Source organism: Ascidiella aspersa, chromosome 9, assembly GCF_963924565.1.
Source record: "Ascidiella aspersa chromosome 9, kaAscAspe10.2, whole genome shotgun sequence".
Lineage (NCBI taxonomy): Eukaryota > Metazoa > Chordata > Ascidiacea > Phlebobranchia > Ascidiidae > Ascidiella > Ascidiella aspersa.
In genome coordinates this window covers 24,911,715-24,930,657 of record NC_139455.1, presented here as the reverse complement: position 1 = coordinate 24,930,657, position 18,943 = coordinate 24,911,715, and the positions used below count along the sequence as shown (strand labels likewise).

Sequence of the window (18,943 nt, the reverse complement as noted above, 5' to 3'; positions counted from 1 at the left end):
TTTTGTTTTGTAATTTTGGTAAAAAGTTTATTACATGTGTACGTATCAGTTCCAACTTTAATAACCATTCGATCTCAACCACAACACTTGCTTTCTCCAGGTATTTAAATGGCTTTGCCATGATTGACAACCGTCGGAGTTAGTTTTACTTTAATTTTTCCACTGTACTTTTCCCTCCACTGTAACAGAACGAAGAAAATTGGCAGGATTTTGCGACAAAAGTCTTTCCAGTCTCGTGTTTTTCACCCAAATCCCAAAATGAAGTTCAAGTCTGTTTTTCGTCTTTCGTACTTCGTTTTCACAAGCTGCCTGATCGCCCTTTTTGTCCTGCAGTACAAAACCCTTCGTCCTTGGGGGCCCAGTGCATTCTTCCGGTGGGAAACCAACCTGACCGGAAATACGTCATCGGCTCGAGTATTCAATGACGTCACAACAACATTGCGTAACGTCAACCAGACAATTCGCGACGTAAAACAATATTTGGATGACGTCACCCAAAGTCCCAGTGTGGTCACATCATCTTTAGGAAATGTTACGCAAACTCTTGTTGACATCATACCGACGTCTAGTGACGTCATGCATTCGTCAGCTGATCGATTGTGCCCAGAAGTTTCGCCGCTACTTATCGGATTGCAGAATGTCAGCACTGATCATTGTAAGTGTAAAGCCGATATTAGTAGAAGTGTTTCGTTTGGTTGCTACTTAAGTCACTGTTTCTATAAGTTAAGTACTTGACTTAAGGAACTGTTTCTATAAGTTAAGTACTTGACTTAAGGAACTGTTTCTATAAGTTAAGTACTTGACTTAAGTCACTGTTTCTATAAGTTAAGTACTTGACTTAAGTTACTGTTTCTATAAGTTAAGTACTTGACTTAAGTCACTGTTTCTATAAGTTAAATACTTGACTTAAGTCACTGTTTCTATAAGTTAGGTACTTGACTTAAGTCACTGTTTCTATAAGTTAGGTACTTGACTTAAGTCACTGTTTCTATAAGTTAAGTACTTGACTTAAGTCACTGTTTCTATAAGTTAATTAGTTTACTTAAGTAATTGTTTTTAATGACTGACCTTAGACTCACTTAAGCCACTGTTTGCATAAGTAATTGAACAATGACTTGGTTTTATTACACTTAAGTCTCTGCTTGTATTACTATTTCAATTTGTAATAACTTGAATAAAGTCACTGTTTTTATAATTTAATAACTTAACAATGGCTTGTCTGAGACGCACTTAAGTCACTGTTTGTATGATTATATAACTTGATAAAGACTTTACTTAAAAGTGTAATTCTGCAACTTAGCAATGACTTAAGTCACTGTTCGTATAAGTTGATCAACATATTAATTTGAGTTAAGTCGCCGTTCTTGTTACGTAATTACCTTAACAACGACTCCACTTACTGTATAACTATAAGTACGTTACCAAAGACTTGACTTGGATTTGAGTAAAATTGGGTTATTTGATTATTAAATACAAAGAATTTCACCTTGACATTAGTTTCAAGTTTTCATATTCCAAACTATTGTTTCGAGTGGAACATTTTCACAAATTGTGTAATCTTTATATTTATTTTTGATGTCGGTTCTGTGACTTGAAATTGACTTGGTTTGACAACGACTTAGACTTAGGCTTGGTTTATAATTTGTTCAAATTGAATTGACTGGGACATAAGTCAATCACTATTTTTAAGTGGCATGGCTTTGGGACGAAAGTCTTTGAATTAAGTCATTGTAAAATTAAAGTTATTCTTGGAACCTAATGGATTTCATTTTAAATAGTTCTTTTTTATAGCAAATCTGTTTTTGACTTGCTTGTTGTGGAGGACGATTTGGTTTAAAACAAACATTTTAAAACAGAAAGATTTAAAATTTTATTACTAAATTGGTGAAGCGATAGACCTGACTACCATTGATTTTGCTACAATTATTTTACGTGGCCCAGGTTAAATAGACAACAAATCGATTCATTTACGAACATGATTTGCGCAAAATGGGATAACTAAATATATCACACGCACACCTATGGCAACACATGTGATGATATTTACCGTTGTCTTCTAAATATACATAATATATTGCTTTCTAAACACTGGATAGCCAGGAGGTAATAGTTCTATATTGTGTGTTTGACTCTGTCGTTTGTCTGGTAACGCTGAACAAACATTAGCGAAAAGCGCCCTTGAGTAAAGATACGAAACTCCCCATATTTATGGCATGCCTATTTTGTGCCTTAAACGGCAATCATTAAATCGAACTAATGGTACAATGGCAAAGTTAAGGCTAACCTTGCATTTTTAAGTTTTACGAAAAAATAAGTGATCCAGCGTCATATGTTAAAACTGGTCGGAGCCGATAAATTGTTCAAACTTGGCGTTAAAATGGACAAAGTTGGTTCAATTGTTTCATCCCTAGCTTAAATTGGACAAATTCGGTAAGAATTGTTCCAACCCGACGTTAACTGTCTAAAATTGGTTGAAATTGCTCCAATGTTAAATTGGACAAAGTTGGTGAAAATAGTTCCAACCTGACGTTAAAATGGGCAAAGCTGGGTTGAATTGTTCCAACCCTAGGTTCAACTGAACAAAGTTGGTTGTACTGACTTAAAATTGATATTCATTCTACATCTAACTAGAACCTCCATCTAATATCTTAAGAATTCTTCGAAACTTTAACAAAATTTGTATGGGATGTGATGTTCATTCAAGGTATAATTGTATATACTTAATTTATTGTATTTAACCTTGTTTTTGTTGCAGATTTCGGAAACTCTAGTGGTAACTGGCCACCCACGCTCGAGGAGACTGCTGTTAAATACCTCGCACTTCAACTCGGTGGCTTCTACCCTGGGCCTAGTGATTGTGAGCCTAGGAACACTGTGGCCATCATAGTCCCTTGTAGAGACAGGGAAGAACACCTCAGGTTGGTTTTAATCGTAATCTTTTCCTTGTCTGAAAGCAATTGGCACTGTTGATAAATTGTATTTATTATTTCCACTTGTTTTAAAAAAAACATGTCGTGACTTTACTGTTTTCAAATGACTTGACTTGACTTCAGTCTAATGGACAAATGATTTTGGGTTGAAATAAAGTTTTTTGTTTTAAATTTGGACTATTTATTTTAGTTGTTGCACAGAGGACAATTTACTTAATATGTGTTGCGTTTTTGTTAGTTTTTAATTGCGTTATTGCTAATAATCAGACAAGTTTACTAATTTTGAAAAAGGTTAACGTTTAATTCTTATGACAAGCACTTGACTTGAAATTGACTGTTGCATTTCAAGATTGGTTGAATATGAGAATGGACCCGTGTAAAAATATAATGGGGTACATAATAAAAACCACCAATGATTCGAGTTTAACTGGACAACAAGGGGGCACAGTAGTGGACATTTTATTATTTGTTGCTATTATTGAAATTAACTTTTAAAACAAAGGGGGGCTACAGAGACAAGCATCAGCCCTTACAAATCTCAGTCTAAGCCCTACAGCACCGCCTACACTGGTATAATTCAACTGTATCGTTCCATTTTGTCAGATTCTTGCTTCACTATCTTCACGGAGTCTTGCAACGTCAGCAAAGTCGTTACGTCATTGTGGTTACTACGCAGGATGACGACAAAGTGTTCAACAAGGGCCAGATCATGAACGCGGCTTTCCAGTATCTGACCAAGAACTTCACGGAGGCGAAGATAGACTGCTTTATTTTTCACGACGTTGATATGATTCCAGAGAACGACCGAACTATTTACCGGTGTTACGGTAAGGTTGAACTATTACATTTTTGAGTTTTAAACTAAGCTATGTATAAATATCAGGTCCAAAGTAAGTTTTAAGACTTGCAATTTTATTATGTTGCGTTTTAGCAAGCAAGTTCCATCTGGTTACCTCAATTAAATTTTAATGTCACTTTGTTAATGGCATTTTTAAATAGGCCTAACCTAAGTACATATCAATTAAATGGCCATTTTACCAGTGTTGCAGTAAAGTTAAATGCTTTCACTTTTGAGCAGATTTCTGATTACATTAACTTTTTGTGAATATATTAAATTCTACTTAAACTGAGATATGGTTGAGTAGAAGGCCTGAATGTAGTTTTACAACTTGACATTTTATTGAGTGTAATTCGTCTTTTATTAAGCAAGTCACATCTCGTTAATCCACTTAAATTTAAGTTTCGCTTTTCGACGGTTTTTTTAACTGACTGGCGAATATAGCAATTACATGGCCGTTCTACCAGTGTTGAATTATATGGGCCTAAAATTTATTTTTGGGACATATTTTGTTTTTGTCGTTAAATGTTTCAGACCGATTTTGGTCCGAAGCTTTATAGAAGAAGTATACGTCGTAGAATTCTCGAATTTTTAGACGTAGAGTGGTATGTAGGTGTGCATAAGAGGTTTATGAATCTGCACCCCTAGGGGCCTTCGATTGGGGGACAAAACCTAAAATCTTGTGACGTCATCGTTTTCGCTCTCTGAGCTATCAACTCACATCTAGTTCATTTTGAAATGACTCAAGTTTGAGCCAAGTGTTTTAAAAGGAACAAGTCAATTCCCAGTCAAGTCATTGTCAGAGCAAGTCATCTTCAAATCATAAATAACTGATATAAAAATAAAACCATAAACCATTAAAATTGGTAAACTTGTCCAAAATGAGCAACAACTTACTAAAAAATAACAAAAAATGATTTATCAATCTAATCGTTTAACGTGCAAATATAAAATAAATAACTAAATTTTACTAAAAATTTAAATGAAAACACTTAACTTAACCGAAGTCATTTGATTCAAAGTCCAAGTCAAGTCATTTTACCAAAAATCAAAAACCAAGTCGAATCATTTTACTGAAAATACTTCTGTAAATTTATTTAAACACAGTGATTAATAGATTATGTGCACTAAAGTCAAGTCATTGACTTGAATCGTTACAACACTTCATTTTACTATGCGTTAGGTAAGCTTTTCTCGAACGAGAACAAGAAACGGTTTTGGTAGTGAATTATTTGTCATTAAAGCAAGCAATTGTGGTTGTAGAGGCGCAAATACAATTTGTGGTCGCAGAGGCGTTAAGATTGCCCGCAATTACTGATGCCTTGGCACGCCGCGATAGAACTATTTGTGGGAACTGACTAGCCCTTAGACAGTGTTTTTTAACCTTTTTAGCGCTCGTACACCTAAATAAAACTGTAATAATTGGAATTAAACTCCGTGCATGTATTACTTACGTGTTGAATTCATGCATTAAAACAGTCTTGTGAGTTCAACAATATTTACAACGCATAAACAATCAGTCAATCTACTTATGGCTTTTTTGTTATTGCTTTTCGTATCTTTACAAATATGCCTAAATAGCGCTTAACTTCACTCTGTATGCCGTACCCCCTGCTTTGGTGCTTCGTACCACCAAGGGGTACACGTACCCCTGGTTAAGAACTCCTGCCCTTAAGCTGTACTGATCAACGGCACAAATATAAATAGAACACTTGTGCTTTTGCGGGCTAACCGCAATTAGCTAACCTTATCAAGGAATTTAGTGCTAGAAAAGCAAAGAAATGACTTGACTTGACTTGACTCCCTGTTTTCATATTACTAAGTTCTTTTGTTGAATATTTTTTTAGTAAAATGGGTATTTACGTTATTATAAATCTTTTTATTTATTACATTTTTAATGTTCAACTTCGGAAATGTTGCTCATATTGAACGTTTTCACAGATTTTGTTATCTTGATATTTTTGTATGTCAATACCTTGGATATAACTTTTATAGCAATGATTTGGATTAAGTCTTGTCAAAATAATACGAAAAAAATATGTTGCCAAAAAAGTTCGATTGCACGTTCCTTCTAAACTGTTTATTTTTTGAGGTATAACTTTTTCTGAGCCTGGTTTTAGTAATTATACAAAACTGTTCCTGAATAGAATTGTTGTGAATACAATCAATAAACCCAGTCATGCGTAACGAAGCGGTTTCGTTTTGGGTCAAAGTTAGTCAAGCATGAAGCACAAAGAACCATAGGCCAAAATCAATTAACGTCAAAACACGTGCTAAACAATTAACGTCAAAACACGTGCTATTTGTTTCGAAATTGCATCCTAAAATAGTCTAGCGAAATTTAAAAGACATGCGACGCCATAAGCTCACAAAATAAAATGGCGTTTGCATTCGTTTAATTTTGGCGAAACGTTAAAATTCTTTAGGTTCATTCACCACACAGTCTGGCACGGATACAGTTTTTTGTTTTGTAGAAAATGATGTAACCAAGTTACGTCAAAACGTGACGTCACATAGTTGTATCTAAGCGTGACATCAGAAAGAAGTAACCTTGAAACAATACACAGTTTATTTCGCTAAACTCTATATGATGTTATTCAGGAGAGGACCAAGTCGTTCATTTGTCAGCAAAGATTGACAAGTACAACTACACCTTCTGCTGTGGAATGACTGTGGGCGGAGTATTGGCAATGACAAGGAAACAGTTTGAAACCATCAACGGATTTTCAAATGTTTACTACGTAAGCTCGTCTTCTTATATACTTAGTACATGTTGTGGTGCTTAACCTCAGGGAGTGTGACTCGGGACTCGAGTAATATCACGTTCACTTGAATGAATTCTTTTTGCGTTAAGGTTGCAAAAAGCACTGCTTAAAGTAGGGGTTCCCAACTTTTTTACACCATGGCCCCCTCTAAAAATTTTGAGAAATCAATGCCCCCCTATTTTTTCAACCGTTTGAAAAAACTGAGTAACCGGTAGTTAGAGTGGAGTACACTTGGAGGTGATAAATTAAAAAAAATATTATTTTTCCCCTAGGGGTCCATGACCCACAGGTTGGGAACCCCTGGTTTAAAGGCATTTCAAAAATCCATATATCAAGGACAAGTGTCACAAAAATAAACTAATGTTCCACGTTTTTCTTCAGGGCTGGGGAGGCGAAGACGATGACGTCAATAATCGAATTCGTAACGCAAAGTTCAGGATCCACAGAGTTCAATCGAAAAGCGACAGGTGAAACATTAAACAACCGCACACCGTTATACTCCGTCGTGTGATATTATTGAATCAAGTATAGCCGATAATTCGGATCTAAGCCGATACCGGGTGCAAAGTAGAATGCAAGGGCGGACCCAGTATTTTATTTAGGGGGACATGAATATTTTTCAGAAATGACGTCTCGAACTTAAACAAAACGTGACATCAGAATCAAAAGTATACCCCATTGGTTCTCATCCTGGGTGTCACTTATAATGCAAGGGTGCCGAGAGATATTTTAGAATCTTTAAGAATCTAATTTTTGCTCAACTCTTACAACTTTTCTTGTAATACTAGAGTGGAATAAATTCAATTAACACTTTCTACGCTGTGCAGAGTTGATGTGTGTTGTTCCAGTTCCGTTTATTGTGACATTGTAGTGATTTACCTACGAAAAAATCTTGTAGGGTGCCGCAATCTATTTATTATAAACGCTATTTAGCCATAAAAGGTTGCGAAGCAAAAAAAAAAAAAAGCAAAACGTGAAGTCATAAAGTTACATCTAAACGTGATGTTATAAGAAAGAAGTAAACGCACAATGTTAGATTTTGGAAGTGTTACTTTAAAAAAAAAGCTATTTTACAAACATGTTATCGGTTCGCTCAAAACGAACAACGCCTTTAAATCGTTTAAGTTTTCAAAAGTTTCATTTTCAAGAGTGCGATAAGACGCGCGACGCCTTTGGCCAAAATGATTTTGTAAAGATTGGCTGAGACATACTCCGCCATGGTACTGCTTCCACAGTTTTCTATTTTTTTTAGAAATTCTGCTATGAACCAATCCTAATAATTTAAACCATATAAAACCACTGCAGTCGGCAACGCAACCAAATTAAGCAGCCACCAAAGTTTTAGCCATGACACATCAGGAAAACAACGGTGGATAAGTTGGACTTAAAACTGTGGCTTGGATAAACACGGCATTATGTAACATCCAGGATATGCTTTACGGTCCACTTGTTGTCAATATCCTTCAAAAACAATGCGCTGAAAGCAATAGCAAAGGCTGGTTCTGTTGGAAAATTTCGGGAAGTTGGCAATGCTATTGCAAAACGTTTTGTAGGGAAATTTTGGGAACTTTGCCGGGTGGTTGGTTATGCGTATTGTCTTCGCAAATCGCGCTTGGGTAACCTTGACTTCGGTCTGAAGGTGAAAAAAAACACTTCGACCTTTTTATCGTGTCCAGGATGTTCGGTAATATCGAATGGGAGCGGATATCAAACATTGACAACTCGTTGTAAAAAAAAAAATCAAGTGCAGCCGTCGCACTTAATATAACTATTTTCAACATGAGAAGGAACTGATTGCTTTTTTAATTTTGGTAATGGTATTGAGTTCCTAGTTGCCAGTTTTTAAGATTCCTTTGTACTGTGTTACAAAATTAATAAATTGTTCTCAGAATTTTGATAAGCCTTTTACAGCTTCCGCAATCTAATGACTTGGCACATCGCTGTTGACCGAATTTTTACTTTAATTGACTTTTCGCAGGTTTCACATGGTACGTCACACCTCTGACGGATCCAACCCGATAAATCCGGAGCGCCACCGTCTCCTTAACGCTTGGAAGGCACGACTGTCATACGACGGCCTCAACTCCCTCAAGGCCCAAGTCACAGGCTTGGTGAAACATCTCACACACACCAGATTGAGAGTCAAGCCCTCGCCTAAGCCGTGAACTTTTAAAGTAGTGAGCATGGCCTTCTTCAATGTGCTTAAACCTTCATTATTATATGTGAGATGGCCAAGGAGTTAAATAGCTATACCTTTGTACCCGTCTGCACTTAGCACTGTATATACTTAGAACCAGTGCCTTTTTAAAATGATACCTACTTCTGTATGGGCTTTGATATTTTTACTACGTTTGAAGCAGGGGTTCTTAAACTGTGGTCCGTGGGTCTTTTGGGGAGTAGGTTGACTAGTTTGGGGCAGAGGTGTAGCTAGGGGGGTGCGGTGGTGTACATATGTCCCAGGGCGCCAGGGTAGAGGGGCGCTAAAATGAGGCTTACAAATGCCAAAATGAGGCTGCTGCTTCTTTAAATACAATGTTCTATTAAAATTTGAATTGTTTTTTCGTATAAAGTAAGGTATATTATGTTATTGTAATACAAAATGTGATTAAACATCGAGGAGGGGGCGCCAATTTTATGGTACAACTACAACTGGCTACGCCTCTGGTTTGCGGGCCCTTAAAACTCTTTGTACATTATTTTAAAAACTGAAGAATTTTGTCAAACGTTTTTGTTATTCGCTTTGACTTCTTCTTAACTCAATTTAAACGCGATTAGTTGCATATTTAAGCAGGAGTTACACCAGAAACAGCAAACTCCTACTCTTACGGTCTTTTTCTTTTCTAACGTCATTCTTAGTCTTCGTATCCAAAAAATAATTTAGGCCTCACGTTAAAAAACGTTTAAGAACCTCTGTTTTATGTTCTTTTAGATATAAATTTACCTATCTCAATCCACATCTCCCTAGTTTACTTCTAAATCTTCATAATATTTTTTAAGCAATTCCAGACACCTCCTAGCAATCAAGCTTTATGGTCGACCCTATCCTTCTTCAATAAAGTACTATTCTTTTACACCATAGTTAGTTAGCCCTCATCATGTATACTTTAACCTTCTATAGCAGTGATTCCCAAACTGTGTCTCAATAGATTGTCAAGTGTTCTGCGAAACTTTTTGTAATTTCAGAAAAAAGAGTGTTTTTGTTCCCAATACACGCAAGCATTTTAGACATAAGTACGCCCTATTCATTACAAATTACCAATTTAGAGACATTCAAACATAGTTTGTCGGGTGTTAATTAAGGGGGATTGTAAAATTACTCATACTGTTTTCCTGTTAAAATATTGTTTTCCTGTTAAAAGTGTGCCGCGAAATAGCTAAGACTTTTTTAGAATGCCGCGTGCCAAAAAATTTTGGGAACCACTGTTCTATAATGATGAAATCACCCACGAAAGAAAACAGCTAATTATTCGAAAGTGACCCTATCCGGCCCTTTACTAAACCACCAATATTAATAAACGTACATTTTTTTAAACACTTTTCCTCGCATCTGTAACATAAACGTCCCGATTTTCTAGTACTATCCTTATTTACAGACGCAATACCTCATACGAGTTGGCCAATAGCTTTAACAACAGATCTTTCTTGACCAAACAACGAGAAAAGTTGATATTTTTATAGCATATTCCCCAATTTTACGATATGCTTAAACTATATGGTTTAAATCTGCTATTTTAGTAATTCTAGCTATCCCCTAATGAGCTGTAAACCTCAAATTTGTGGCTCTAGCCTTCTGCAAAACAGTAAACATCAGTTGCTATTAGTATTAGCCCAAGAACTAAAAACAACTGTTAACTTTTAAATAAGTTCCAATATTTCAAATGGTAATATGTCGGGATTATAAAGGCACTAAAATTAGGTGCTTCCAATTCATTGCTATATATATATATATATATGTATATATATATATGTATACGTGTAGGCTGCTTTGAACCAATTTAGGTACAAAACTTTTAATGCGCAATTTGCCAATCGTTCCGCTGATTACTTATCGTTCAATTTCAGCCTTTTATGTTTTTTGTAATTGTGTTATTTGATAACTATAGCAATGCTATATGCAATCTATACGTTTTTTACACTTTTGTTTATTTACACAAGGGCTGCGGAGTCGGTCAAAGATAAACCAAGACCGACTCCGGACAAAAAATTAAACCACAGTTTGACTCCAACTCTTGGGTCCGGCTCCGACCAAAATGTGCGATTTCGTCGAGTCCCGAGTCCGGCTCCAACTCTACAGACTATTTACGCAACTAAAGTAAGGTGGCTAATCAGCACTTCACTCATTAAGGTGTCATATAACTCATCTAGTCACAATACATGGTTGGAACATATTCCACCATATAAGCTACTCCACACGAATGTGAACTCTCAACAAAACAAAACTGTAAAAATGTGTTGTGGATGCTGTAGATTAGGTTGAGGGGAGTGTACAAGTTGTGTGAAAGTTTTTTTGTTTTTGTTTTTTTTTGACGTTCCAAATAAAATATTATCCTATCCTATCAATATGTGAATTGCGCTAAGCGCTGCATATTTTTTGTTGTTGTATGCTTTTGAATAGCTACTTGTGGCCAATGTAACAAGCGTTATAAAAATTATCGGTTAATTTTCTAACCTAATTTAAAAATTAATTGTTTTTCAATTAAGTTCAATGTTCATGTTAGTTTTAAATAAAACAAAAAAGTCAAAATCCCTTTACTCTGCTAAAAAGTAGTTTTGGGGCCTATACAATGCATTTCGTAGATATGGCCTATGGAGTAGGCAATATTCCAGATAATAGTATTGTATTGGTGTCTGCAACGTATATATGTGTCCAACAACCGTGATAAATTCCTTGTGAAGCAGCTTTTGACCAACGATTATATCTTACGCATCATCAGTACACCAAAAGCCATCGCAAACCAGCCTAATGTGTATGTTTGTAAACCTGCTCCTCTCTGAGCCTGCATAGCTCAGTTGGTAGAGCGATGGTCCCTGTATGACCGGAGGTCGTGAGTTCGAACCTCACTGCAGTCTAGTTGTTTTCTAGCCTGGCCTGCTTGCATCATTGATCGACAAATACGGTTAGTTGATTATCACCAAGTAGGCCTAATGATAAAAAAAAGTTTTATATAAGGGCCGGTGAGTTGAAAACCCTTTTAATTATCTAATTGGAAATTGAAGTTTAATCAGAAAATGTAGTTAATGACAGGGGCCCATCCAGGGCGCAGAGGGGGTTAAATTTAATTGCTTTGACGTCACTTTAGTTTACGTAACTTTGCGACGTCATCCCTAAAAATTTCAAGTTTTTAAAGCAAAAGCAAAAATTATCTAAAGAAAAATTAAATGTTGCAGTGACATGGTCTAAAACCACTTGACTAAAAATATGAAAACTGTAAAATATCTTCTAAATATAAACAATAGTTATGATGGTTTACCCTAAACAAGCAGAAAAACAACAGATATATTTTCCAAACTTAGAAACAGAAAAAAAAAATGCTGAGCATCTTGACGTATTCTTTTCCAACGGGACTTTTCTCTGGAATACTATTTAGCATGTGAGATATTCCAATCTAAGAAAAGGGTAACTACTATACATAGCAACCACGACCAGTCGAAAGAAACGGGCTGTAATTGGATGAGGAAATCGGTTGATCTTGTGAGTATTCCAATCAATGTTGCCGTTGAATACCTGTAATTTTTATTTGAAATTAAATTATAGATCTAATGTATACTGAATGCTTTATATGTTGGCAGTCCTGTTGTCCTGAATAGAATAACCTGGAGGATAGACTGGCGCAAGCAAACGGCACATGACTCCATGGGTTAAAAAAAATAATTTAAGCCAGAAAGAAAATTGGGTGTCAGACCAAGCCATCTAGGATTCGATATATTTGGGTGATTTGTCTGTTGGTTGATCTGTTGTTGAAAAGAGAATTACCTTGAGGATACAAACAAGCGGAGGCCAGCAGAACTCATGAGACCAAAAGTTCAAAACTATAAGGATGTTATCGATTCACGCGAAGCGAAAAAAACGCTATTTTTAGTTTAATTTTGAAAACTTTAATTTTCGGTGATGTGATGAAGCTTTAGGGCTAATCCAAATTTATCAAAATGTTGAAAGACAAAAAAGTGTTTGCATTTTCATAGGTTGAATTGTCAAAAATACAGTTGGCCACGTGCCACCCTTCCTGGACCCGACCCTGGCCATAACTTAACTTTTTTTTGAACCCTTAATGTCATTGCCACAATTTTGTGCAAAATAAATAATTATTATATGGAAAGTAATTAGTTAAATAATGCAAATTAATCATAGCGATGCACCAACGTGACTGTAAAAAAACATTAGAGTTAGGTAAAGAAATGTTGAATTAATAAAACCAAAGAGAATATATAGAAAATATAAATAAATAGCAACCTTTACTCTGGAGCCTTCATAAATATGTTTGAAATATGTCCAATTGGTGCTGTACTCCATCACAAACTTGGTCACCCAATTTCCGAATGCTCCCTAGAATAGGAACACACAGTAAGACCTAAGAACACTTAAGTTTATTTGTCCCCATTCCATGATCAGTGCAATGCATTTACAAAAACATGAAATAACGCAAGCGTATTAGGAGAATGAACCGCCTTGAACCAATACCTATACAATGATATAAGCCATGCTTGACCCACTAGTGGTTATGCAAACAGATCCTACTATTCTACATTATCTATACAAGTGGTCGGCAACCACCGGTCCGCTAGAAGTTGGTTACCGGTAGGCCAACAAATACCTATCTTGTGTACTTTTCGTATTGCTATTATATCAGGTTTTACAATGCTGTAACTTTGTTATCTTATTCAATTCTAGAGGAATTTGCCGCAAACAAGCTTAAGGTTTACTTTGAACTAAAATAATGAATTGATAGTTCCTGGTTAACGGCGCATTCAGGCTAAAAAGATTCGCTAAAAATGTCAACATACTAGAAACGAAATTCGTGCGCAGCGCGAAAAGTTTTCCCATTTACTCAGTTAAAATAGACAAAAATTATGACTTATAGCTGCCTGCGTAGTTTGAGGTGGCGGGCCGGATAAAGACATTGGCGGGTCGGATCCTTTACAACAGGGCTTGGTAACCTTTTCATTTTTGGACAAGGGTTGTAATTTCGACAAAGCACTAATAAAAACAGAACAAGTATTTGTCTATTAACACAGATTTTCAACATTTTTGTTCGCAATAATCTTCAGTACTGGCGATAGCAAGCCGGTCGGTTACTGGCATGTGATCTTAAAGAGGCAGACACAGAGCAACGTCAATGTCGCCTAACTAAAGGGCAGAGTGCGTCCGCTTCTTCACGGGCGCGTGACATATCGTAAAACTCTTAACGTAACAGCGCAAAACTTTTTTAGAAGCGCAATTACCCGCGTGGACATAAAACTTAAGATTTTATGTTTAAGAACTTCTCGAAGTATGTTACCGCGCAAAATTAGATAGAGTTCGCAAAATATCTAGTGTGCATAGTGGGCAATCGTTAAATTCAGGCGAAAAACTAAACCAAGATGGTGAAATATGTGTGAATGATTTTCATGTTTAAACTATCAAGTCACGATATGATATATAACTTTGAATATAGTACGGTGCTATTATTTTTGCGCTACGGTGTTACTACATTCCACCAAGGAGCAATTCCTATTTGTCAATGTCGTTATACTATTAATGGTATTTTCCGTTTCAGGGATTTAGCAGGCAAAAGCGGATGTGTCCGAGTTGCGTGTCATTCGTTTGGGCATAATGAAATTTATTCTGTCAATAACATCGACAACCCCTTCAAGGCTTACACCGCCAAAACCAAGCCTACACACCGAACGCTGCAGGAATGTGTGCCGTCGAATGTTTTAAAAGTGAGTGTGTCGCAAGTGAAAAAAGGTTGCCGGATTTATGACAGCGCTTTTCCTCGACTCCCTCTCCCGTTGTACATCGATTAATTAAACGCCATGCAATACCTGGGTTATAACTCCATATATTTTTTTGTTCCAAATAAAATCCACTTGAAGCCAATCTCCGACTTGTCCATCTAAAAATCTCAAATAGTTCAAATGGCGCTGAGTAAATGTAGAAATTTAAATGTGGAAGGTTACGCACATTGTGATATCCAGGAACCAGGACCGTCAAGTCTGCCTTTGCTTGGAGTGTACCCATTAAAAGATCTTGAAGCTGTCATCTGTGCGTCTTTTACCCTTCCATCCTTGACTCCCGCGTAACAAACTTAAGACAAATACTTGAAGGTATTAATGGCACTATTAAATATATGTTTACTGTGACATTTTAATCAGCTCTCAAACATGGTTCGTTGTGCTTTGTGATTGGCTGTTTAAGTCACACCTTTGTTTGACTTGCGATAACGCGCGATGTTGCAGTGAGAGGTCAACATATTGTGTTGGGAAAACAACCTAATGTTGGACTTTATGAAACCCGTGATTCTATCGCACTTTGTCTAAATCCCCGTTAAACTCTATTAAAACTGCATCTTGTTGAGGTAAACATTTTAAATTCAGCAGGCCCGAAATAGGATGGCGCTCATCATAAATTTCCACAAGATACAGACGCATAGACACTTGCCGCAACGTGTGCAAATAAAAGAATGAATCTTTTATCAGTTATTTGGGCCACTATTTTTCTATTGAAGAATATGAACAGACCCGTGTTTAGTGTTCCTCAGAATTGTTTTGCTTTTAAAAATCTAAGGCGACGCCAACAATAATACATCATTACAATTTACAAGCTTCTCCAATTTAGAAAAGTTTGATATACCCTGGGTTAAGGTGAATACAAAAAGAAAATATGCCAATTTTTATGTGGACCTATGATTTACAATCCAATAAAAGGCTGTATTTTCATCAAATCCAAAACCATTTGAGTCAGGTTTCTGCTTGCCGATCACTGCTTACTCGTTTTTTTTAACTTTGATTTTATTTATAACGGAGTGTTGCTCTTCCAGCAGAATATATACCTTATAAGGAATCTGTTTTACATGTAACGTCAGTATCCTGATGAAGACGTTCTGTATAGCACGTCGAAACGTCGATCTATTATATATTCTGCTGGAAGAGCAACACTCCGTTATATATTATGCCTGGCAACAATAGCTTATTTGATTTTATTGTTCAACGTTAAGAAAATACGTCAAGGTATTAGTCGTTGGCAAAACAAGATCAATGTTCAGTTTTTCGTCGTTGTCAGTTAGTTAATACAATAAAAATGCGCACTTGTATGTTTATTCAGGATTCAATTTCTCAAGATACCTGACTGGGCAGAGTTTTGAGTAAGTCGAAACTATTTTTTGTATTCTCGGTTAAACCCATAATTCGCCAATTTCTTTTGATTTAACAATATTTCTCTTCATAAATCAGGGGTTCTTAAACTTTTTTTACCGTGGACCCCGTGGACCCCGGTAGGCAAAAATTTAAAAAAATGACGTCATAAATTTACGTCACATTAGAAATAGACTTTATAAATCTGCTGATTTCGGTCAAAAAATGTGAATGTGAAAGTGAAATGGAGGCGTATGCATCAGTGCAAAGCCGTTTTTATTTATTTTTTTGATAAATATATTAGTTCTTAAATATACTAATATTTCAATTGGGTTTCGTGGACCCCCTAAAACTAGTTCACGGACCCCCAAGGGGTCCATGGACCCCAGTTTAAGAACCCCTGTCATAAATAGTTGTTTTTCAATTACAGAAAAAAATGTAAGCCAGACCAGTGTTTCCTGAACTGGTGAATAGTTTACTCAAGGGTTAATGCTTTTTTTACAAGGTTGGACCAACAGATAAATGATAAACAAAAGATAAATGTTTTATTTTTAAATCAATTTTTTCTGGTTCTAATTTTTCTGTTAAAGGTTGTCGATTAGTTATTAAAATAGATCACTTAAACTCGTGTGTTGCTTTCATAGATTTTTGCATTATTTTATATCCTATAAAAAGGACACGAAGAAGTTATTTCATTCATAACACATAACTTAAGCTGGTAGAATGAACAATTTTAACATGTTTCATAAAACATTGTTATGTATATCAGTTATGATACAATGGTCATATCAGTTTCTCATTAGGGCTATTCAAAATGCATATTTCCGTATAAGGTGTGAACAAAACTTAACAAAAAAACAATCATGGTAATAGACAACGAATTTTCTGGCGTTTTAATCATATTTTGTGATTTTCACTTTGCAAATTTGTTACATAAAACTTTTATAGTTCACCTAAAATTAAAAACCCTGGGGTGATATGCTTAATTAGGCGAATATTGGAAATGAAAAACAGGCCAAAGAACATCAATTTTGCTCCTAGCTCAAAGCATTGTTCTCGTCTGAGCACGATTTAAGTGCCTCAACAATTTGAAACACAAACGTGTACAACTGGACATGAGGTGTTTCTGCCGGTAGTAAAAAAAGCAGCATTTAACCGCAAAAATACAAGGTTTAAAGGATGTTTGTATTAAATATACTTTCATTTCTTTATCAATTTCCAACATGGCGAAACAGTAAACCCATATAAGCCATTTTAAACAACAAAAAAAAACAATCAACTCCTTTTGATCGATTTTTGGTATTCATAGCTCATCGTTTTTCTCAAAACATTCGTTTTTTAAATTGCGATATAGTTTGCCTGGAATCTAAACACCTACTTTTTACATTGTGTGAGGTTTGACGGTTTGTACAACTTGGAACAAGCTAAACGAAACTAATGCTTTGGTTTAGTTACACAGAACTCTTACCAGTGCAAATGCCATTAGCGCTATAACCAGAATTGCAAGTACAGGTGTATGATCCTTTCGTGTTGTAGCAAAGTGCATTTTGACACGAACCAGCCGGTCCACACTCGTTAATATCTGAACAAACATAGGGTAAACGCTTATAGCCTAGGTGTAAAAAACTTACTAAGATAAAAAACATCTTCGCGTGTAAAGTCTGGTAATTTTAAAATTAAAGCTAACTTGATTTCAAAAACTTAATATTAGTCAATTAAAGTTGTACCTGAGCATTCCAATGATGCTGGTGTCCAGGTGTTTGCCGCACTGCATTCCGCCGTTTTGGAGCCAGAAGTTGACTCAAATCCCTTGGCACAAGATGACGTCACCACGGTGTTGGCATGGTAACCAGGAGGGGCGGGAAGAGTGGGGGTGACCGAACCTCCGTTGCTCACAGTCGGGGCAAAGTCGCAATAAAAAGCTATCAAGATAAACTATTTATATCGCATAATCACACACCAATGAACCTAATCAAAGAAGTTGAGCCGAAGCTTTTAAAATGAACATTCATTCGAATTAAGATATATTGACGATGGCTTTGTTGGCGAAATATATATATATATATATATCTTTTAAGATCTGTTAATTGTGTCTGACGTGAATTGCTAGCTGTGCTAGAGATAACTGATTTGTATTCGACCAGTAGCCAGTAAAACATCAAACACGTGTGGTTGACGACGACAACTAATGCAGTACTTCAAACAACAATATGCTATTTAAATTAATTAATGTGAAGGTCAAAATTTTTCCTTTTTTAAGGTAAAAAATAATCGCCCTAGTTATGACACAAATGTTATGATTTTTACTTACTCATAAAACAAAAACTAACGCAATTTCTTTAGCCATATAAGAATACACAGAAGCGATAAAATCAAACGTATGTGAAACACCTTGTACTTGTGTTTAAACTAAAACATTTATGACACAAATGTTCAAGGTTTTATTACACGAAGACTTAAATAAACCAACGCTATTGTACATACCAGCGGAAGATGAAAGAGTGCCTGGAATTGCAATCATAAGTCCAAGGAAAAGAACAGAAACAGATATCGGCGTCATCTCGACCAATTAACAGAAAAAGATAAAAACCTAAACAAGATTTTTATTGTTAAACGCATGCATGAAGTCGCATTTCCAAAACTGTTATAATATGAGGCGATACCTTAACTTTACAAAAGTGTCAAAATTAACGTCCTAATAAAAAAACGCTGTCTTGATGTAAAATGTTGCCTTAAAAATTGTATTTGATCATTTAATTTCTTCCCTCAAACAAATTTAACGCTTTTACTGATTGCCTGATCTAAAAGTCAAAAGTATTTTTAAAATATCGGTTAAAATGCGTTACGTCTCGTTGTGAATGAAGGTCATCATCGAGAACTAATGGCAGGTTGCAGGCGAGTGAAAGTTATTCAGTAATGCTGCAAAACAGGAAACGTGCATCTTGTCATTTCCTTGCGTCGCGCGTCTGAGAACGAAAACGGAAGACCGCGCACTTGTGACGTCACACTTCCCGATTCACGCCAATTTATTACTTCGACACGAAGCCAAGTTTATGTGGTTAAGTTGAGCTGGCGCGGGT

General features: G+C 35.9%; 2 protein-coding genes across 2 annotated transcripts; one reads left to right on the top strand and one right to left on the bottom strand.

The window, feature by feature from the left end:
- Positions 1 to 258: 258 nt before the first annotated feature.
- On the top strand, positions 259 to 9,846 carry LOC146134602 (beta-1,4-galactosyltransferase 2-like). Its single transcript, XM_083397854.1, has 6 exons — positions 259 to 655; positions 2,756 to 2,918; positions 3,534 to 3,757; positions 6,370 to 6,509; positions 6,915 to 7,000; positions 8,512 to 9,846. Exons 1-6 carry the CDS (start codon positions 259 to 261, stop codon positions 8,696 to 8,698), a joined length of 1,197 nt encoding a protein of 398 aa, XP_083253980.1. The 3' UTR covers positions 8,699 to 9,846.
- Positions 9,847 to 11,720: 1,874 nt separating this feature from the next.
- LOC146134601 (sushi, von Willebrand factor type A, EGF and pentraxin domain-containing protein 1-like) lies at positions 11,721 to 18,423 on the bottom strand. Its single transcript, XM_083397853.1, has 6 exons — positions 18,348 to 18,423; positions 17,591 to 17,785; positions 17,332 to 17,445; positions 14,556 to 14,817; positions 12,985 to 13,077; positions 11,721 to 12,258 (listed from the first exon to the last, which is right to left on the bottom strand). The coding sequence occupies exons 1-4, from the start codon at positions 18,421 to 18,423 to the stop codon at positions 14,687 to 14,689; spliced, it is 516 nt and encodes a 171-aa protein (XP_083253979.1). The 3' UTR covers positions 11,721 to 12,258; positions 12,985 to 13,077; positions 14,556 to 14,686.
- Positions 18,424 to 18,943: the final 520 nt, after the last annotated feature.

What these genes read in the sequence shown, in the direction of transcription:
- LOC146134602 (XM_083397854.1), top strand. Translation starts at nt 259, where the DNA reads ATGAAGTTCAAGTCTGTTTTTCGTCTTTCGTACTTCGTTTTCACAAGC. An exon ending in AACTATTTACCGGTGTTACG is followed by an intron (nt 3,758 to 6,369) that starts GTAAGGTTGAAC and finishes GATGTTATTCAG; the next exon opens with GAGAGGACCAAGTCGTTCAT. An exon ending in GTTCAATCGAAAAGCGACAG is followed by an intron (nt 7,001 to 8,511) that starts GTGAAACATTAA and finishes GACTTTTCGCAG; the next exon opens with GTTTCACATGGTACGTCACA.
- LOC146134601 (XM_083397853.1), bottom strand. Translation starts at nt 18,423, where the DNA reads ATGACGCCGATATCTGTTTCTGTTCTTTTCCTTGGACTTATGATTGCA. An exon ending in AGCATCATTGGAATGCTCAG is followed by an intron (nt 17,446 to 17,590) that starts GTACAACTTTAA and finishes ATGTTTGTTCAG; the next exon opens with ATATTAACGAGTGTGGACCG. An exon ending in CGCTAATGGCATTTGCACTG is followed by an intron (nt 14,818 to 17,331) that starts GTAAGAGTTCTG and finishes ATTTGTCTTAAG; the next exon opens with TTTGTTACGCGGGAGTCAAG.